This window comes from Centrocercus urophasianus, unplaced genomic scaffold (assembly GCF_019232065.1).
Source record: "Centrocercus urophasianus isolate 14NV4802_14NV808 unplaced genomic scaffold, USGS_Curo_1.0 seq_58, whole genome shotgun sequence".
In the NCBI taxonomy this organism is placed as follows: Eukaryota; Metazoa; Chordata; class Aves; order Galliformes; family Phasianidae; genus Centrocercus; species Centrocercus urophasianus.
In genome coordinates, this window is record NW_024885177.1 from 30,074 (window position 1) to 51,745 (window position 21,672).

General features: G+C 42.5%; 1 protein-coding gene across 1 annotated transcript in view; it reads left to right on the forward strand.

Moving 5' to 3' along the window:
- AAK1 (AP2 associated kinase 1) overlaps window positions 1-21,672 on the forward strand; it is a 62,853-nt gene that overhangs the window by 18,466 nt on the left and 22,715 nt on the right. The window contains exons 3-17 of the mRNA XM_042836164.1: window positions 386-504; window positions 1,887-1,995; window positions 3,819-3,961; window positions 5,334-5,455; window positions 6,865-6,946; window positions 8,708-8,840; window positions 9,687-9,790; window positions 10,763-10,842; window positions 12,273-12,427; window positions 12,512-12,777; window positions 13,571-13,768; window positions 16,219-16,448; window positions 17,011-17,168; window positions 17,551-17,670; window positions 19,044-19,139. Of these exons, the coding sequence (XP_042692098.1) occupies window positions 386-504; window positions 1,887-1,995; window positions 3,819-3,961; window positions 5,334-5,455; window positions 6,865-6,946; window positions 8,708-8,840; window positions 9,687-9,790; window positions 10,763-10,842; window positions 12,273-12,427; window positions 12,512-12,777; window positions 13,571-13,768; window positions 16,219-16,448; window positions 17,011-17,168; window positions 17,551-17,670; window positions 19,044-19,139 (2,115 nt within the window). The remainder of the gene's footprint in view (window positions 1-385; window positions 505-1,886; window positions 1,996-3,818; window positions 3,962-5,333; window positions 5,456-6,864; window positions 6,947-8,707; window positions 8,841-9,686; window positions 9,791-10,762; window positions 10,843-12,272; window positions 12,428-12,511; window positions 12,778-13,570; window positions 13,769-16,218; window positions 16,449-17,010; window positions 17,169-17,550; window positions 17,671-19,043; window positions 19,140-21,672) is intronic.

The window sequence follows — 21,672 nt, forward strand, 5'->3', positions numbered from 1 at the left end:
AGTTTCTCTGGGGCAGCTCTGCATTAGTTTTGCTCCTGAAGTCATGGGGACTTGGACCTGGAAAACCCAGCAGACTAGGTTCCTAGGATAACATTGTTGCTGTTCATACTTCAGCTTTGCCCATTGTAATGGAAATTAAATAGGCAATGAAGAACTGTCTGGCAGGGCAAGCAGTGGGTTTAATAGCTTGTTATCACTGAGATACTGCATGTCTAAGCAAAGCTCGTCGCTCAGGAGATGAGGAGATGTGAGGGGGCACCCATCATGGTGCTCTTGGTTGCCAAGTGCCCTCTTTCTTCTGGTTGTGTCTGTAGGCCAGGACAAAGCTCAGGAGCAAGGACAGAGCTTTATGTCTTACTAAACGGAATTACTCTATTTTCTTCAGGTGGATTTGCCATAGTGTTTCTTGTGAGGACAAACAATGGGATGAAATGTGCCCTGAAGCGGATGTACGTCAATAATGAGTATGACTTGCAAGTATGCAAAAGAGAAATCCAAATCATGGTAAGTCACCACTTCCTTCTGGGGGCTGTGACTGAGAGCCTTGTCACCTTCTGTCTGTGAGCTGTACTGAGTTCACAGAATCACAGAATTACCAAGGTTGGAGAAAACCTTCGAGATCATCCAGTCCAACGTCCACCATGTCCCTCAACACAAAATCCAAACGTTCCTGTCATGGTTCTATGTTTTTGTTTTGTTTTTTTATTTTTAACGCCTTAATATTTAAACGCCTCCAGGGTCAGTGACTCCTCTACCTCCCTGGGCAGCCTATTCTGGTGCCTGACCATTCTTTCACAAAAGTAGGGAAAGGGAAGAGCTGAAGAGGTGTGTGTGTTTGGGGGGTGTTTATCTTCTAGATTTCACTCGGATGCAAGGTGTTACATGATAGCTATTTTAAGTAGTAGTTTTAAACTTAGCATCTCTAAACAAAGAAACGGAAATTATTTAACTGGATTTGGTGAGTTTTGCTCGGAGCCTAATAATAGTGGAAAGGGACACTTAGAGAAACTGTGCAGTGAGGAATGAAAGAGAACACCCTTGTTCTGCAAATTTATGATATGAGGTGTTGGTTTAGGATAAGTGATCACTTCAAAAACTTCCATCCATAGTGTTTTTTTAAACTAGCTTTTAATTAGGTTAATACCTTCAAAGATAACTTCTGGATTTTGTGATTTTTTTTTATTTTTTTTTATTTTTTTTTTATTTTTTTTTTTTTTGTGCAGTGCAGCTTTTGGGTATGCTTTGTCAGTACCGCAGTTAGTGCTACGTTGGTAAAGTGGTATAAGATCTAATCTTAAAAGGCTTTGACTGTGCTCACAAAGCTTGCTTCCTTGCATTTTTCTTGCTAGTGCTTTCCATTGTCTCTGTCTCTTTGGAGCCTGGCTAACCTGGAAAGCAAGGGCAGGAAATGTCTTTCTGATTTTTTTTTTATTTTATTTTATTTTATTTTTTTCCTGCTGAATCTTCACAATAAGATTGGAGCTTCTGTGTGCTGGTGGAAGGTGGGGGGGAGAAGTGCAGCACGTACCATGCATAGCCACTGCAAACCGTCTGCTTGCTTCTCCCCTACACAAAGAAGGAGCAACTCCAGCAAGCTTAACGTGGGTGATTGGGGGACACATCCAAACATCTGGACCAACCCAATGGGAGTTAGTTCTGTTGGTTGTTTGCTTCGCTGTTGCTTGTCTCAAATCATTCTGAAAGGAAAGCAGGTGGAGGCAGGCCTCAGATTTGATCATGTTGTATGTAGTGGTTAAGCCAAAGTGACAGGAGCTTGCGCTTAGGCAGGGGAAGAGCTAGGAAAGCTAAGTGTTGTAGAGGAATCAAATTGAAATGCTGCTCATCCTGTGTGGCTGTATAATGCTTTGAATGTGTTTATTTTGCAGAGAGATCTATCTGGCCACAAGAACATTGTAGGATACATTGATTCCAGTATAAACTCAGTAAGCAGCGGTGATGTGTGGGAAGTGCTGATATTAATGGACTTCTGCCGAGGTGAGTGTGGGCTCAATATGTTGTTCATCTGTAGGTTTGGCCCTTTTCAGTGCTTACAGGAAAATTGCACAGCATTTTCCTTTCATTTCAAAAGGGAAATTATTCCTAGGCATGGCCCTTTCTTGAATACCAAGGAACTGTTGTGAACAAAACAAAGCAGAAACTAAATGTAGAGAAACAGATGATATATGAGGTTATGCTGACTCTGTTGATTCAGCTCTTACTGCCTTTGCTGAGATGGTCCTGGATTGTTTTTGTTGTGAGGGGGAAACCTTGAAGTGTACATATGTAGCTGTTTTCCATAGACCGGTCCATACTAAGTGTTCTTCTATAGCTGCAAGGCTGTGGAATGAAATTATTCTGCACTGCATGTCATGCAGCAAGCTTTTTCTCTTTCAGCCTGACTTAGGATTTTTCTGGAAGAAGCTTGAACTGGACAATGTAAAGCCAAAAAGTATTCCTTTTTACTTCTTTTTACTTGTCTGTCTCTAGCCAGACAGGCTCTTCTACTTCTTTTCAGCTGTCCTAAAGCCTTGATCTTTTGTGGCTAGGATGTGATGTTTGGAAAATTACACACGTGCTGTGCTCAAGTGCCACTTGCAGGAAAAGCATGAGCAAAAAGAATATTTTGGCCAGGTGACTTCAGAAGTCTGGCTGTTCTGGGTGGTTTAATACTGAATATCACAAGGAGTGTTTCAAGGAAGGGATCTGACAGTGCCAGTAAGTTCATACTCAGCTCTGTGTTACAGGTCACACTTCAAATAAAAGTCTAAATGCTGGCAATTCAGAATTCTCTCTTGCTAGCTTTCCCTCTGTGTTGGATGGTGGGCTTACAGAGTATGTTTTGTCTTTCTAAAGTGTCTCCTCTATGAGGAAAAGGGCTGCAAAGTGGTATTTCTCTTGTGGCTTGCGAATACCCTTCTTGGCACGTTGTTCTCTTGGTCTTCAACTCTGAAGCACAGGAATTGCTATCATGCGTTGGATTTCCCTTTGTTACTCTCAATCTGTGACAAACAGCTGCTTAAACTGAATTAATGCATCTTTATGTGCTGAACTGCACTTGCTGAGTGCATAATACAGCTGTACTACTTACTAAGCTCAGCTTTTCTTCAGAGCTTTAGTGCTATGGATATGAATTTTGATGCAGCTTTACCAAAGATTCAATTTTTTTTTTCCCCTGTGTACCTCAGATGTTTTTAGGGGGAAGAAATTGTGTGGATTTTCTGCAAAGACCTTTACAGCAAAGAGATGAGGCAAAGTTAGAACTCATTCAAAGCATGAAAACTGCTGAAGGTTCTCCTTGTACAGATAGATTTTGCCAGTCTGTGATTTTGGCCAAGCCATTTAAATTATGCTTTTTTTGAGTCTGTCTCTTTGCTTCCATGTGGCAGACTGTTTTGTGGTCTGTGGGTGCCTCAAATTTAGCCTTCTTTTCCTCTATTCTGACAAACATTTTATTTTGAGGAGGAGAGGAAAAATGTGGCTTAGAATTGCATCTCATTGTTAACATGGTGATGTGGAGGAGAAGCAAACTTGTACTACTGAAGCATTGTCCAAGGGTCAGATGGGGCACCTCCTGGCAGATATATAAAAGTTTAGGCAAAGAAAGGAGGAAACAAGATGACTGAGCTGATTGCAAAGAACCTCTGGGGGAGGTTTGGAGCCAACTTTGAATTTGATCTCATGAACTTCTTGTGTTCTGATATCCAGCCACCCTGTGAGGAGTTGTCTAAGGCAGGGTATATCTGGTAGGATTGGGGCTTGGACTGGGCCTGGTGTAACTTGGCACTCTTGCTCTCATTCTTGTTGTTATTTTTCCTCAGGAGGACAGGTGGTGAACCTCATGAATCAACGACTTCAGACAGGGTTCACAGAGAATGAAGTCCTGCAGATCTTCTGTGATACCTGTGAAGCTGTAGCAAGGCTGCATCAGTGTAAAACACCAATAATCCACAGGGATCTGAAGGTGAGCTGTGGTCTCCAGTAAAGCAGGAGGGATTGTGTGTGATCCTGAATGTGTATGTTGTCTGCCTACACTGTGCCTGATGGGCTCTGAAGCCTGGTACCGTGTTTTTGTTGTTAGTAATAAGAGAAAGTGGGTGTAAATACCTCTCTCTATTGAAAGATTAAAAAAAAAAATAGCCTCCCATAGCTGCTTACCATATGTGTACTGTCTATAGCTCTGCTTCAAAAACAAATACTTCAAAAACTGTTTTTCACCAGAGATATGCCAGAATGTATTTGATCAATTATTCACAGTCACTCTCTGCCTACCACCTGAAACACTATTGATATTATAAGTTGTTCAGAGAAAGTTTGCTATATGTTTCCTGGACCTATATGAAGAGGATCGCTCCAGAGATGTTGGCTTTGTGGCAGGAGTTGTTAGAAGCTTTTGAAATTGGCCTTTAACTATTGACCGTGAAACTGTGTGGATTGCGAGGCTTTCTGTGCTTTAGAGGGGAACAGAGCAAGGCCAGCAGGGAAAGCTTCTGAAAAATCCTATGCCTGTAATCAAACAAACTCAAAAAAGAATTTGCTTTTTCTCTCAACTGGCTCATAAAAATAACTTCAGTCCAGAAGGACTTGTGTGGCTCGTGTGTACGTTTGAAATTCAGATGTGCTTTGTGGGTCAGGCTCTGTTCTCTGAGCCCTCAGCAGCTGTTTGTTTTGTGCTGCTGGCCTTTGTTTTCTAGGAGTATGAAAAACAGGTAGCACAGAGAATAAAAATACATGGGGTCTGGTGTCCCTTTGCATATTTCAAGTGATTGTGACCCCCACTGTACAGTCAGTTGTCAGCTGGTGTTTAGTTGCACGCTGCATGGTAGATTTTTGCTAATGCGTGATTGTAAGTTCGAATACTTAGGAGAGAGCTGATCTTTCAGCGACCACGGGTGCCTGTTGTGGTGTACAGTTGTCTGATTCAAGCTAACAAATAGTACTTGAAAGCAGGGGGTCATCCCAAATTCAGATTACAGAGTATGGCTGAGGGAACTTGAGTACTGAAGACACTGAAATGTGGAATTTTTGTCCTGAAGTACACAGCCTTAATAGAGGCAGAGTGACATGCTTGCAAAAAAGTAAGGAAAAGGAAAGGACATCAGGCAGAATGGAAGGCAGTTTTACAGCTGTGTTTCTATGATCTGACTTCCGTTTTAGGAGGTGTGACAGTTTTGGTGCTTATTTTCTTTGATTGTCACATTACACACTTGTCTGACGTGTCTGATATGTCTTCAGGCATTAAAACCCTGAATCACCTGAAGAAAACAAGCTATTTTAATGTTTCTGTCTAGTTGAATGGTTCCTTTTTTTTTTTTTTTTGGCTGCAACATTCATAGGTTGAAAATATCCTGCTACATGATCGTGGCCACTATGTCCTCTGTGACTTTGGAAGTGCTACCAACAAATTCCAGAATCCTCAAACAGAAGGGGTGAATGCAGTGGAGGAGGAGATCAAGAAGTAAGTGTGCTTTTTCCTTTTGCCTCAGACACAGTTTGTATTTGAAGAGTGACTTTCTTTATACTGTGACTGGATTTTACTGGTGCCTGTGGCAGCAGGTTGATGTTGCTACATAGAAGTACCTGCTAGGGGTAGATAGGGGCCTGGGGGAAGGTGAAACAATCAAAAACTGAGCTTGATGTAATTACTTTGGACCTGAAAGACTGAGTGTGCTAAGGCAGAGGGGTTGCCTGCCTTGATGAGGCAGTGACATGATTTGTTTGTTATGGAATTAATCTATCTCTTGGTTTGTTTGAACGGCAAATATAGCGAATGATAAAATCCCTTTCTTTTCATGAGCCTCTCATTTTCAATCCTTGCAGTAAGTAAGGAAATACATGGCTCATCTCCCCATGAAAATGGTGGGACTTCAGGGTGTTTCATTTGATTCCTTTTGCCTATGTGTGACCAGCTCTAGCCGTATCAGTGCTGGATGCCTTGATATGCTTTTAGAAAAGGAAATCAACTCACAGCCCAGGAGGGCTGCATCAGAGATGGAGCAGTTGCCAAGTCCTGCTCTTGCTTTAGTTTTCACTTCAGCGCTACACAAACATTCCTGTTCCATTAATACAATACTTTGGCTGGGAAACAGCGTGTTAGAAATGTGTGCAAATGTTTCCTTTCTGTGAGGATTCTGTCATACCTGCATGGACTTCCTGAACTTGCTTCACTGAAGTTCCCTGAGCTCTCCCACTCTTTCTTTGCAATCCCTGTGTAATGCTTTAGCAACCTTTTCTTGTGATCAAGCCAAATATGATAGAATGTGATACAGCAAAAATTATAAATGCACTGATAGAAAACCTTAAGAATCTCAAACTGTGGCTCAATGTCCATCTATTTCATTTACTGAATAAAATGAGGCAGATTGTAGTTTGAGCTGAAGCTGCAAAATAATCTTTCCTTTGTCTACAATGGCTCTGAGCAGGAATCCCAGCATGGAAGCCGATTTATTAGGAGCCTTGTATCCAGTTGCAATCTTTGTAGGTTGGCCAAAAGCCCAGTGGTAGGTAAGGACATTGCAGAGGACGCTTGACTTCTGGCCTTGTTAATTTTCTGAATTCTTGGATGTTTGTGTTTTAGCTCTTAAAAATACTGTCCTTTGTGAGTAAACTCTGTTGGAGAAGTAATCTTTGCTTTTGCTTTGTTTTCCCAGGATGGTTTGCGGTGTCGGTATTCTCATGTTAGAATCATGCAGTAGATTCTGATGTTGATAATCTGTTGAGAAATGTCTAATTTTTATATTTTTTTTTTTTTTAGAGTTTGCCCCAGAACTAATAGAAAAGCATGAATTTTGAACTATTTTAAATGTGGCATACTGAAAGCTCATCTGATGTCCACGTTAAACTCACCAATAGATCTTTTTGCTGCAGGTACACTACGTTATCTTACAGAGCACCAGAAATGGTCAACCTGTATAGTGGCAAACTTATCACTACAAAAGCAGACATATGGGTATGTATAAAGCCCACTTAACATCACACAACCAGACTGCAGTTTGCTTTCGTTGTCCTAATGACAAGATAACTTTCTGGCTGGAGCTAGCCTGGTTTCCATAAGACTGGATAGTCTCTGAGTAGAGAGTTGCTCTGCTTCAAGTTTCTGAGTTACTGCTAAACAGGCTGGCTTCTGGGTAAGACATGATTGGTGCTTTGCATACTGCTTCTCATGTGCTTTTAATACAGAGATGTATGCATGGTGTATGAGTCCAGAATTGAACACTGCAAACATGATTTTGTATCATAAAACAGTTAAAACAGAAAATTCAAGGCATTGTAACTTGTGCTTTTGTTGAGCAAAGGTGTGAAACCAATGTTACTAGGCAGAAGAAGGTGGAAAGTGGAGGAAATAGGCTTTCCCCTAGGAAATAATAGTATGCTTCTGGGCAGGGTAGTGCAGCTCAATCGTCAAACCTGGCTAAGGACCAAGCTTTTGTACTGCTGTTTGTAATGAGGAGTGAATCTTGCTATGTTTTCTATGTTGAGAGAAAAATGCAGCTGTGGTGTAATCCATTACTAGATAATCTAACAACAAAAGGATGGTAGGCTTCCTCTTAATTGGGATGAAGAGCCTTTGTTTGTGGAGAAGTGGCAATTCAGCAAATAGGATGTGTTTAAAAATGCTAATTTGCATGTGTTTGTATGGTTTTTGAAGCCCTGAACTAGAAAGCAACAAGGAAGCAGCAGTGTAAGGAGAGTGTTTATGGATCCTCTGTAAGTTATGTTTGCTTTTACAAGAGGGACAATTGCTGGTGCGGCATCACTGGATAGAGTCCTCTGTATTATCTGTGAGCCCAGCCAAGGGTCAGGAACACAGCAGCTCATATGGGGCTCTTGCAGTGCTGAATTCAGCAGGAGGTTTGTAGACCCAGGCCCAGACCAGCGTTGGGTTGCTTGCCTTGCTGAGCTCCAGAGAGGGGATGGCACAGCTGTAACAGCATGAAAAGACTGCCTCAGAGGCAGCTAGAGGAGAACCCTGGGTTTGTACCCTTTGTGATCATGTAGAGAGGTGGAGACAGAGGCTCAAGCTACTCTCTTCTTGGCCTTAAAGGAATTCTGTTCTGCTTGTTTGCTGTGCTCCCAAACAAATATGCAGTGTTGCGCAGAGCGCAGCCTCATCTTAGGGCATCTTGTAGTGGTAGTCCTGCTTAGCACCTTCCTTTCTCCAAAACTCACCAAGGTTCTTTTGAACTGGTGTACAATTTAATTATCAAATCCTGCGACAAAAGCCACAAGTTGATGGTGAGTTGTTCTGCATTAGGAAATGTGTTCCCCCGTTCACCCGGGGATGGCAGTAGTGTTTCATAATTAGCCTTTTGTGTATAACTTGTATATTATTTTGAAAGAGGTGTTTTTTCTTGCTGTCAAAAGCAGCACAGAGATAGATGAGCCAGTGATATAACCTAGCAATCTGCTAACAAATCCTGTATATAATATAAAATAAGTAACATAATGGTTGGAAGGTTATGTGAACTGCTACAGTTTAAGCTTGGTAACCAATATGTTTTAAGGTTTTTTTGGCCAGAATAAATGTGTTAAGGATGATAGATGTCATTTGGTTTCCCTATTAATTTTGCTTTGTATGTGGGGAACAGGAAAAGGTTTTGTACACCTGTATGCAGTAGCATATACCGATGTAAGGTGTGTGTCAGTTTGGGGATCTTGTTGCATCTTTCCTTCAGTTAGTTAACTCACCTGTTCTGTTCTTTGTCTTCAGGCCCTCGGCTGTTTGCTGTACAAGCTGTGTTACTTCACTTTGCCATTTGGGGAAAGTCAGGTGGCAATCTGTGATGGCAACTTCACCATTCCAGATAACTCTCGGCATTCACAGGACATGCACTGCCTCATCCGTGAGTGTCTCTGACAGTGCCCTAATCAACTTCCACAGAACTTTTTCTTAAGATGTGTTTACATTCTGTGCTCCTACAGCAGAACAGTTGGTGTTTATTGTAAGAGGCTTGCTTTGCACACAGGGATGGATGAAATGATTTTCTTGTAGCTTGGGACATCACTCTTCAAAACACAGCTACAGCAGGGATTTCTGTTTGACTGAACTCAGTGGAAAGGCAGGAAAAGAGACAACCTCTTGGTTTGAGTCCTACATGAACTTGCACAATAAGTCTATTTATGCAAAATGTATTTCTCCAGTACCAAATCTGTTTGGATAAGAAACTGAAAAGAACCACAGTGACTTAGACCAGTGATAAGAATTTGTTTTTTGTGAATTGAGAAACAGAACTGAAATGATTTATAAATAAGCTACTGCCTAGAGTGAATGTGTAATTAAGGGTACAATGCGTTACTCTTGGTAGAGCTGGGGAAGCTCTCTCGTCAGTGCAGTGTATTTTTGAAACTCTTTTTCTAGCCATAACCTTGAGTGACAGAAGTTATTTTCAAAGCAGCCGAGTTTGTTCTTTGCTTATGCAAAAGCAGTGGTCTGTGTGCGTCTTCCTGCCCTACACACTCACTAGGCCTTTGTCAACCTTTTTTCCTGTGGGCTCACTTAAAAATGCAGAAGTCAAACCCTACACCGTTCCATGCCCAAGCAATCTGTTTCCCCTCCTTGCTTTAGAGCCTGCAATAGCAGCTAGGAGTTACTCCTAGGAGTGTTTAAAAATATATTTTTAAAAAGTATTTCCTAGTCCATCCTTGTATGAATCTGTTCTATTTTTCTGATGTATCTTTATCTTTTAAAGGGTATATGCTTGAGCCAGACCCTGATAAGAGACCTGATATTTATCAAGTCTCCTACTTTGCATTCAAACTGGCAAAGAAGGAATGCCCAGTCCAGAACGTCCAGGTGAGTAGTGAAGCAAGGGATTGATGTAGGGCTTTGTGTGAGGAGTTGGGGGTGGCAGCTGCTAAACATTATTGAGGATGCTGCTGTGCTATATTGATTGCTTCCACAGGTCTCTAATCAGGAGGTTCTGTTTTATTTCTTGTAATTAGCAGTGCAGTTTTTTTTTTTTTTTTTCTTGAAGGGAATGTGGAAATCTAGGTTTTGTTTCATACATTGCTTATTTCTTTATTTATATCCTTGTCTAGTTAACAGCATGAGGCCAGCCAAAAGACCTTTTGCATGTGAACATGAAAAATTAGGCCATGCTTGTGAAACCCATTTGATTTTCAGGCATACTCATCATAGTGTGCGTAATTTGCACTGCAGTTGGTTTTAAAGGCAGTGATTTTTGTCTGCTGTCTGGCTGAGAGCAGCCAACGTTCATTTGAACTGTATCAGACCTTATACAACCACCTGCTCTTTCTTACTGTCCTTATAGAATTCACCTGAAAAATAAAGTTGTTGTTTTTTTTTTTTTTTTTTTTTTTTTTTAAAATATTATGGATATCTGTGGCATCTTGTTCTGTTGTTTCCAAATTAAAAAAAACTTAATTTTCTTCTATGTTTTGGTAGTTATTTATGATTTTTATGTACAAGATATTAGTCATGCTTGTATTTTTTTATCAGTTTTGATAACTTGCTACTGTTGTTCCCAGATTCTTTTCAAATACTGAACATGTGCTATAAAGCTCTGTGTTCAGATTGCACGTGTAGAAAATGGTCAGAAAGCTGAATCCTATCTTTCTCCTTGTGAAAACTAACCCAAGCTCCTCTCGTGCCATTAATGAGGAGGGGTTTGTCCTTTGTCCAGAGTGAGGAATAATTGCTTTGGGGGTTCTGCAACCTCCAGATCTCATTGGTGTGCTTTTGCAAATAATTTCTGACTGTTTTCTGCCCCCAAAGTACTAAACTCAGTGTTCTTGGGATCTGCAGAACTCTCCAATCCCTGCTAAGCTCCCAGACCCAGTCAAAGCAAGTGAAGCTGCGGCGAAGAAGAGTCAACCAAAGGCCAGGTAACCACACCTTCATTACAGTTAGCTCTCTCTTTTACCATGTATTCTCTCTGTGTTCTGTTAGAAAAGATGCTTAGCATATTTAGCTGCTTCTTTGTGGGCTTCTATTTATACACCGAGACAAACACTGCAGTCCTCAGGCTTTGCTTCAATGACATAAATATCCATTGATCTGAAAGACAGAAGATGCAGATGCTGGAAATTTTTGTGTGAGAGGAGGGAGGGATTTGGGCAACACTCAGCATGACTCAACAGCTAAGCTTTGTCCTAGAGACATTGCTTGACAGTGGCGCTTGAGGTTCATGCACTTGAATGAATATACTGTGTCATCCATCCTAAGGCAGTACCCAGAGTACCTAAGATAGCAGAGAGACTGCAGTGGGCCTGGAATTGGCCCAGAGAGCACAAGGCGACTGGAAAAATTGCATCAGGAACTATTGCTGTTCCAATTTGGTCCTCAGCAGATGATAACCTGACCCAGTAATTACTCTGTGCAATTGCTGCAGTTTCTGCAAGAGCCATGTAATTTCTTTGGGCAATACAGTCTCTGTCTGAATAGCCTAATGAGTTGGGGAGCTGCTGTACTGTTGTGGTTCTTCTCCTCTCTTGCCACTGCTTGCTCCTTATAATACTGTAATAAAGTATATAAATTCTGTTGGACAAAACTTCTGCTTTATTTTACTGAAACGTGAACCTTCTAGCAGTGGGCACTCCAGAAGCAGCAGTTTTCTACCTGTTCTGAAATAGGGCATCTCTACTCCTGCCTCAGTCCCAGGAGTCTGCTTTGCTTGTTGTTATAATGGAACTCAGCTATGCTCACTTTAGTAGAACAACTTCGATGTCTCACAAGGAGATGTATCTGCAGAAGGACAGGATGATATCTGGCTGCTTGGCCCTGTTGCTGTGCCTCGATGGAGGATGAGTAATACTGAACAAGGATCAGAGGATGTCCAGTGACCTTATTCTGGGGTAGATGTACTAAAGTTAAGGTATTTTTAAAGACCAGTTCAGACAACTTTGCCCAAAGGCACCAGCTGCTCTTAAGCTTGCTTATCCTTCATCTGCTCATCTGTAACTCTAAGTAGCCTTAAGCAGTATGTTTTAGCAGATATTTGAATTTGACAAATTCCAGCTGTCCAATAGAAAAAGGCACCACAAATGGCAGTCATCAAAATGATAATGTTAGTCTGATTGTTGTGAGTGCATCTACTAAGCTCTACTGTGCTTGCAGCTTTCTGGAAGAGGTTTCCTGTGTATCTGGAAGCATCTAAATGTTTTGCCTTTTTCAGTTTATCACCTTTAAAGCTGACGTATGGAAGAGTGTTTAATCCTATGCTGTGTGCTGCTTGTAACAACTCTCAGACTAACACAAACTACTCTTACTACTTCTGATGGTGATTCTTGTTTTTAATTGTTATGTTATTTTGTAGGTTGACAGATCCCATTCCTACAACAGAAACTTCCATAGCACCCCGCCAGAGACCTAAAGCAGGGCAGACACAACCCAACCCTGGAATTTTACCAATTCAGCCAGCCTTGACACCTAGGAAGAGACCCACAGCCCAAGCAGCAATTCAGCCTCAAGGTGAGACTCCTGGCTGTGCTATGGATGTGTTGCTGGACTTCAGTGCGTGCTGTTCACTTAACAGATCCATTCTACCAATTGCAGGGCCTGCTACCCTGGGCAGTGGTCAGCCTTCACTTCCTGCAAGTGTCCCCCAACAAAAAGCAGCACCACAACCAACTTCAGTGCAGCCACAAGCCAAGCAGGCGCCAGCACTCCAGCAGGCATCGCAGGCACAGCCCCAGGTCCCTTCTGCTCAGCCACAAGCCACACCTCAGCACCAACAGCAGCTTTTTCTGAAGCAGCAGCTACTGCAGCAACAGCAACAGGCTGCATATTACCAGCAGCAGCAGGTGATGCAAGCTCAGCAGGTAAGCAAATGTGGCAGTGTTTGCTGTGTACTTCCTGTGCCAGATATAAATGCACATCACTGCATTTAGAGGAAGCTCTCTGTTTTCCTTTTCTAAAGGATAGGTACAACTTTTATGCATTTTCCAATGTGTTTTCACTTTTCTAGCAATATTATTTTGTAACAGAAGACTATCATTTTTAACTGTCAAAGTGGAAAGCCTTGAGAGGTCTTAGTCATGAACAAACAAAAGAAGTGGTGTTGGTTAAGGTTTTATAGCTCAAAGTGTTTCAAAGACTTGAGGTGAGTGCTTAATTGATGAGCACAGGAATATTTTTCTCTTCTGTTCTTTGTGATGCAAGAAAGCTGGTATGCCTTTTTTTAGCGGTCAGGTCTGTTCGTGTGGTAGGCTGTCATGTTGAGAGGCCTGTGAAAAGCTTGTATGTTAAATAGGATTTGTCTATATAAGACATGCTTAACTGAAGTGTTGATAGCAGCACAGATAACTGCAGAAGCATGTTTAATAGTGGAAGAAGCAGGTTAATGAAGCTTCTCGTCCTGGGGGAAGGTTTAGAATAAATAAATGGAAAAAGGAGTTTGGGACTGCAGGGAGCCTGCTATAAGCAAATGTAACCCAGAAAGTATCTAAGAGTGGACCAGAGTGCCATTTCATGCAGGTGGTCTCCAAGCCATCCCAACTTGTTGCTGCTTTGCTGCTTGCAGAGGCTATGACCAGTCTCGTGGCTGATCCCTGAGTTCTGCTAACCCAGTTCCCAGCTGAGCAGCAGGTGTCTCAACTACTGCTTGTTTCCTAGTTCCCAGTGATGCAGCAGGGAGCACCAGCGCAGCAGCAGCTGATGCAAAACTACTACCAGCAGCAGCAGCAGCAGCAGATGATGGCCCAGCAGAAGACAGCAGCAGCAGCAATTCAGCAAAAGCAACAGGCTCCAGCAGCACCACAGCCCCAGGCCCAGCAAAGTGCAGCCCATCCAACACCGCAGCAGGAACAAGCGGTAAGAGCCTGCTGGAGTAGATATAAGTAGCTGTTTCTCTGTCCCTCCTCTGTCATGTGATAAACTGCCTTAAATATTTGTACTTCATCAGAATGAGCACCTGCAACTACGCTACAGTGCTGCTAATTTGTAACTACTTTAATATTGAAGGTTGATGCCGAGGAATGTGCAAGTAGCCTTTCTGGTTGTTTCTGGAATTGGGTAACTTGGGATGCTGAATGCTTTGGAAAGCAAACTTTTCAAGGCATCGTGTTTTTAAAAATAAATACCTCATCCACTTTTCTCATCATCTGACTGCATCCAAAATAAATGCTCTTTACTTAATGGAAAATGTGGCTGTTAGCTGGCTACTTTCTGCTGCAGTCTGCAGTGTTGAAGGCAGGGGAGCTGTGCCAGAGGGCAGGATCTGTGCTGACAGAGTATCTCTGCAGTGCATATGGCAAAAAGCTGTGCCTTGTGCTCTCATTCCTGCATGGTCACATTCACTCTTTGTTTTTGGGAGTGCAAAGGGATGCCCCAGTCTCCAATTGCATGTTCAAGCAAAAGCATGTGCAGGCACCAGGCAAAAGGAAGCAATCCATTATTTTGCTATACTGGGTTGCATGTGTGCAAAGCAGTGTCTGATAATAAACCTATTCAGCTATGCAGTGTCTTAGCTCAAACTAAGGGTCAGTTTTTACTTGCTGACTTTGTGTGTTACTATGCAGGGCCTAAATAGTCTCTTAGGCATGCTTCTTTTAAAGTGACATCAAGATTTTTAATTTGACTAACAAAATTCTGTGAGCAAGTGAGTTGAGCAATGCTCAGGAAGCCTTTCTTGTCTTGCTCTTTCTTTGTATCTTAAGGCTCTGTCCTTTTCACTCCTTCACTTCCATGTTAATTTCCAGTACTGAGCTGCTTGCTAGGGTGAGGTTGGAGCTCTCGAGTTGCTGGTTCTGTTGTGCTGAATGACCTAGGGCAAGTCAGCCTGAAATCTCAGGAAGTTTTCACTACATGAATGAAGTCCATAATTACCCTACTCCTCTAAGGCAGAAATGCCTGACGTATAGTACTAAAGTGCATCTCTAAAGAGCTTTGCTGTGATTCACTAGCACAAAAATATTCTTAATACTATTGAATCATCTGGACTGAAAATTAGCATCACCCCCCTGCCCCTACAAGACTCAACAGAATGGATGCATTTGGAGACTTTTCAGCTCCTGTAGCAGTGAGAAGGAGAAAAACAGTGATTGGCTCACTTAAAAAAATGAATACTAAGACATCTTCTCTGAAGAACAGGTTCTCTGAGCAGAAGATACCAAGCCAGGACCTGTCAAAACCTTTTCAAGTTGCAGAATTTCAGCTTTATAAGCTTAGTGTTCATTTCTGTGGAGATTTTGGCACTGCCTGTTTATTTCTTAGCACCAAATGTACCATTCTGCAGTGACCTATATAGCAAGATTTAGGGTGGGTGCATGAGCAGCATTCAGGTCAGCTTGCTTCTCAGCCATGCTGACTTAGTCTGCCTGAAATTGCCAGATGAAAAGCAAGGCAGCTAACCACTTGTTTTCTTCGCTCCACTGTAGTTGAGCACAACACTGGGAATGTAACTCTTCCCTCACTGCCCTCTTAGGTCTTTCCAAGTCTTTCGTCTGTCTTGCCTGGTTGAAAATGTCCTGGTGCTGTCTGGGGAACAGAGTTCTAGTGCCCAGGTGGTGGAGATGACATGGTCAGCTTTCTGGTTTTTTGCATTCTGGCTTTCTCTTTTTAAAACCAGCCAGCAGCTGTCACTGAAAGACTTTTTTTTTTCTTGAAAAATCGCATCTGAAATGTTGTTGCATATGACTACAAAACAGTATTGAAGGCTTTTATGGGTTTGTGAGCTTAACACAAGACTGAAGTAATGAAAAAATAACATCAGTTTGAGAAACCTCTTGAAACTTCCAAAGGGCTTGTAGTTGAATATTTGTGGGTTTTTGCCTCTGGATTTTAATGTCAGTTATGGTCTTGAGGTCGTTGCTTCTGTTTGCTTGGGTAGAAAACTAAGAAAGCTTGCACAAGATTTCTGCAGAAGTCCTCAACTCCTTTAGGAATTTGAAGGTCTATTTGTCACCTTGTCCAGCTCCGTATGTCCAAACAGCAAGATTTCTGTGTCCTTTGATCTGATTTTTATGGTCTACCCTGAATCTTAGCCTCTTCACCTTCAGCAAGCTTCTGAGTACAGGTAACCTTTGCTCACCACAGGTGGGAGAAAGTACCTTCTTGTGCAACTGTAGTAATGCAGAAATGCAGTGGACCACCAATTTCTAGCCCCACACTTTGTCAGATACGTTTATTTCTCTGTGTTGTTTTTCTCCAGCCTATTTGTGATCCGTGACTAGGAGATCAGATCCTCCAAAACACAGCATTTTTTTTATACCATGGCTGTTGTTCACAAAAGGAGAACATGATCATTTTACTCTCTCTCCTAGATGCAGGCACAAATAAGGCAACAGCAAAAACCTCAAACCACACCACCTACAGCAGTTCAGGGGCAGAAGCTGGGTTCTCTCACCCCTCCATCCTCCCCCAAGACACAGCGTGCAGGACACAGGAGGATTCTGAGTGATGTGACTCACAGTGCTGTTTTTGGGGTTCCAGCCAGCAAATCTACCCAGCTCCTGCAGGCAGCTGCTGCTGAAGCCAGTCTCAACAAGTCCAAGTAGGTGGCTGCTTGCTTGATATCAAAGGATATGGATGGGGTGGAGTGTAGATAAGGCTCTTTAGGGTCTTCCTGGGCTCTGCTCTGAGATGAAAGTAGACTGGTATAAATTAATAATTGCATCCCCAAGACTGTGTGCCAAGGGCTTGGCAGAAAGTCACTGAAAAACTCCCCAAGTGCAGAAGTCCTTTTGAGTGTTTCCTCATTCCCAGAAGGCTGAGCAAATGGGGCCTTCAAATGGATTACTAAATCTAATCAGCTGTCTCACCAGTAGCTCTGGTGCATGCTTCATGCCTGCTGTCTAGCAGCAGGTCTTCTGCAGGAGCACTTGCGAATGACTTTCATAGTTTTCGTTCCTGACATGAGGATGCTCAGGCAGATACAAGTAGATAAGGCCAGCTGGTCCTAGCATTCTGGGTGTGCAAGTAAAATACCTTGCACTAAATGTTTGAAGTAAGAATTGTAATTATAATGCAGTTGTGTAAACTAACTCATGGTGTTGGCTAGAGAATTTCAGGTGGATTGTTAATGACTGTTGTTTGCTTGACGTGGTCACATCCAGATCGGCTTCCACTACGCCCTCGGGTTCCCCAAGGACTTCACAGCAGAATGTCTATAATCCACCCGATGTCTCCACCTGGAATCCATTCGATGATGATAACTTCTCCAAACTCACAGCTGAGGAGCTGCTGAACAAGGACTTTGCAAAGCTGGGTGATGGTAGGTTCATGGGTCTACTTTAGTACCAGCCTGTTCTTGAAATAAAAAGTGGCATGGAGTGATGCTTTGTCAGATGCTTCTGGGGCATTGCTATATAATCATGACCTGCTGTGCTGTAAGAGCTTAATTCTTCCAGTCTCCCTTCCCAGTCCCAGTCACCTTTACTGAGCATGATTCTCTCAGGGACAGGAACTAACTGTTCTTACTGTGGCCCTGCTCAGTTGACTGTAGAAGCTACACTATAAACTCAACTTCATCTGCAAGTTGTGGTTTGCAAAAAAGTCTTTAAGTCACTCGCTGAAGTAGTATCCTAGAAGTATAGGTGAGTAAACAACCTTCAGAATGGAAGTTTTTCCCCTAAATCTATGGTCTGGTATTTCAGGGAAAGCTCCAGAAAAGATGGGCAGTTCTACAGAGAACTTGATTCCAGGTCTCCAACCAGCTTCATCTGCAGCTCAGGCAGATGCGTTTGGTGGCTCATCTTCCTTCACTGCTGGATCAGGTGAGTCCAAGTGTGGCCTGCAGAGCAGTGTCCTGCATAGCGCTGTGAGAAAGCAGCAGCTTTTTGTCATAGCTTCTTTAAAAGGAAGGTAAAACCCACTAATTGCAGCATCTGGAGCTTTTGGTGAGGAACATGTGAAGCTTTTGGTGCAGTAAGAAACTTAATCAACCTGTGAAATTCACAAAGAAGCTGATTTATGTTGAGGTTTCACATATCGTCATTGTTAGGACTGAAATGTGCAGTGTGCAATCACAAATTTGGACTTTGACATTGACTACATATGTTGGAGGATGTCTCTTGCCAGCTGTTGTTAGACCATGTGGAGCAGGGCTAATGTATCTGCTACAGAATTAAAGGGAATAACAGAGACTCTAGTGAGCAGGGAAAATCATTAAAGGTAGAGCATGGTTTGATGCATGTTTATATTTCTTCAGCTTCAGGAGTTCTCAATGAATGCGCTAGTGACCTGAAAAATACAGTATTGGCAAACAGCTCACAGCAGCAATGCAAGTTATTCTCTCCTCTGTCACATGCAGCCATGCAGTGGAAAATGCAATTGTTTGATGTTTCCTCAGTGAAGCAGACCAGCTGTTGGCATAACGGGAGGAGGCTGAGGAATCCTTGAAGGATTCTTTAAGGGGCAGGAATAGACAAATAGAAATAAGGGTACACAGATTCATGATGAGAAGTTTAGAAGAGCTTCTAACAGAGCTTGGTAGTGTAGTCTCTTACCTATAGAGTTGAAATCCACAACACAAGAGTGCATTCCAGCTGTTTGTGTGTCCTGTGAACAGTTTATTTCATTAGTCTTTGTTGTTTGATGTTGAGCAGCAGCAGCTCTGGATTCAGCTGTGAAGTACTTACTGCAAAGCCTGAGAAGTCTCTGCATGTTCTGGGTTTTTTGGATCCTGAAGCATGTCCATTTCTTTAAGTAGTTGTCTCTGAAGTTTGGGAATTCTCTGAGCACAGGCACTGGGCTGGTTGCTTCTCTCCTTTTTCTTTGTCTTTCATCTTAAACATGAGCCTACTGCAGTATCTCTTCTTCTAGACAGAGGCCTGGCATGGGGGCTATCCTGCTATGTGTCCTTTGTCAAGGCATTTCGCTTTCTGTGCTGCTGTAAAGTGAAATAATAGAATAATAGGAATACTTTGAGACCTGTGGGTTAAGCTATGTTGGAGATCTGTTTGTTTTGTTGTTTTTTTTTTTGTTTGTTTGTTCTGTAGCATCAAACTTGTTCTTACCGTGCATGTGTGTGTTGCCAGGCCATAGTTTGGACACTGTAATGTTGAGCTGTGTCATAGAACTGAACATTGCTTGATGTTTTCCACTTTTCCCTCTATCTCATTCTGCCTTTTCTGTTCATGGCTAACAGCTGAAAAAATGAAAGACATCCTGAGTCTGGATGCTAGCCCTCCTCTTCTGACTGTGCCTGATCCTTTCATCTCTCTCCCATTATCTGACACTCCAGGTAACCAGAACAGGGTTTATGGGGGAAGGGGAGGTGGACATGACTATTGTCATTACTTTTGTAATCTTAGCCTTAGAGTTCTATTTCTAGGCACACCTGAAATCCTGGCCCTTTGTCAGTAATGCCAAACACCAACAAGCTCTGCTGAAGTCTGTGGTAGTGGTGATGCATGGCACATTCTGGCAGTAAATATTCATATGGTGGTGTGAGCAGTGCTCAGCACAAGAGCCCTCAGGGCTAGCAGGCTGTTTCTAATGTCAGTAACATTGGTGTCTTTTAAAGGTTCAGTATTCGAAGCCAGAAATAAATAAATCGTTGGGTAATTACCTGTGCTTACTGAAGCTATTTTCAGATTGGTTTCTAACATTGAAAATTGTAGTTTTCATTATTGTTCATAATTATTTTATATAAGAATTGGTGTTTCTTTGCCTTCCTGAGTCTTATTGCAATTGCTTGCTTCATGTGAAGCACTAGTTAAGATGTAACCTTTTCAGACTTGGCAAAACAAAATTTTCTAGTTGGTTCAGTTGGTAGTTATTTCCATTTACTTTACAGTACTGCTTGAAAGTCTTTTCTTTGTGCATATTTCTGACTGCAGCAGCCAACACTTCTAGCACAAGATTATTTAAGCACTTAGGAGCTTATTTGCAAATCAGTGAGATTTGGAATATGACATTGTTCTTAAGGAGTTTCTCTAAGCCCTCTGGTGAATGTGTGTGACAGGTCCCTTCTTGTCAGCTAGCTCCAGAGAATGAAGGCTTGTTCCAGCACTCACCCTTGTCTTCAGCTCACGCTCTGAACCACTGGGAGTTTGTTGAGAACCAGTGTTTTCGTAAAGGTCTCTTTCCATGGAGAGTTAAGCAGTTCAGGAAAAAAAATCTTTTTCCTATAGTTTTGTAGAAGTGCTTTGTTCTGGTTGGTGCTCAAAGAGCATGAGAAGTGCATTACAACTGAAGAGAAACAGGAGTTACTGGCAGTCTTTTTCACCTATGTGAGCACTCGTCACATAGTTGGTTTTCCTAATGTGAGGGAGGGTGTAATGTTGTGTACATGGAAGGCTTTCCTTTAGGTGTTCCCCTTGGATCGTAGAGCCGGAGCTGACCTGTGTCTCCGAGTTTGTCAACATCTTCAACTGCATGTTACTAAGCTGCCTTCATTTTGTGAAGCAGCAGCTGAATTATGTTTAAATGCTTGCTAAATATTTGTTTCAGAGAAGAAAAATTGCTGTGAGAACATTTTGTGTTTATTTCCTCAAGGCAGAAGTAAAAGTGTGAGCCTGTCCCCCTTGGTTACCAGAGCAGTATTATTCAGCAAGGCTTTCAGCACAAGCATAAGTGAGGCTTTAATTTGATATTTTCTGTTTGCCTTACAGAGCCTCGTAGGTCAGCTTTGTGTTCTTAGCCCATCTTAGCTGAGGTCTGGCTGAGAGCTCAGCTCCTCTTTGTTGCTCAAGCAACAAGCACGGTCCTTTTGCACCTGAGCATGCAGGTGGTATTGCTTGGATGTTGGCTGGTGCTTCCTTGCCTTTCATCAGAATGCTCAGAGGGAAAGCCAAGACTTTGTTCTGGAATGCAGCCAGAAACTGCAACATAGGAAGTTCCGCACAAATGTGCACAAGAACTTCTTTACAGCGAGGGTGATGGAGCACTGGAACAGGCTGCCCAGGGAGGTTGTGGAGTCTCCTTCTCTGGAGATATTTGAGACCCACCTGGACACCCACTTGTGTGACCTGGTGTAGGGAACCTGCTTTGGCAGGGGGTTGGACTTGATCTCTGGAGGTCCCTTCCAACCCCTACAATTCTGTAATTCTGTGTTCCTCTCTAGTCCCAGCTGAGGGTTCCCTGATACCCTCTGTTGCAGTCCTGGTTGATTCTCTGTGCAGAAGCAGAGCTGGGGAGGTGGATGTGGGTCTTTTGCAGGATGAGCAAGGAGCAGCTGCTGAGCAGCAACACTGGGGTGAGAGCTGAGAAAGAGCCCTGGATGGAGCACAAACCCGCCCATGCTGCTGGCTGCACCACGCTGCTTCATGTATTACAGGACAGTGTGGCTTTCCGCAGCCTCATCTACCTAAACACTGTCTGCACAAGAAGTTTTTTCCCTTCCACTCCTTTCTCTTTCAAACAGGTCATTCTTTACCTATTTACACAACCATTTACCCTCTGCAATAATTCATCCTAATTACAGTGAGCAGACAAACATGTCTTTCATGTAGTTACTTGAAGAGTAGTGACACAAAACAATGCTGTCTTGGCCATAACAGAAAGTGAAATAAGCAAAATTCCCTGTAGAGCACTGCAGAATAAAGATGCAGACGTAGCAGGGTATGGAAGCACAGTGTGCCTGTGCCGTCCAGGCATGGGCTGGATATTCTCACTTTGGGTGAAAAGGCAAATAATATCGCTTATTGAAGAGCTGTTGTCACATCAGTGTTCTCTGAGGCTTCTAAACGATGCTTGGATAATATTTTTTGTTGTTTTCATTTCTTTCAAATACCCATGGGTTTTTGTGTGTTTTACAGGAAGGTGCTTCTCTG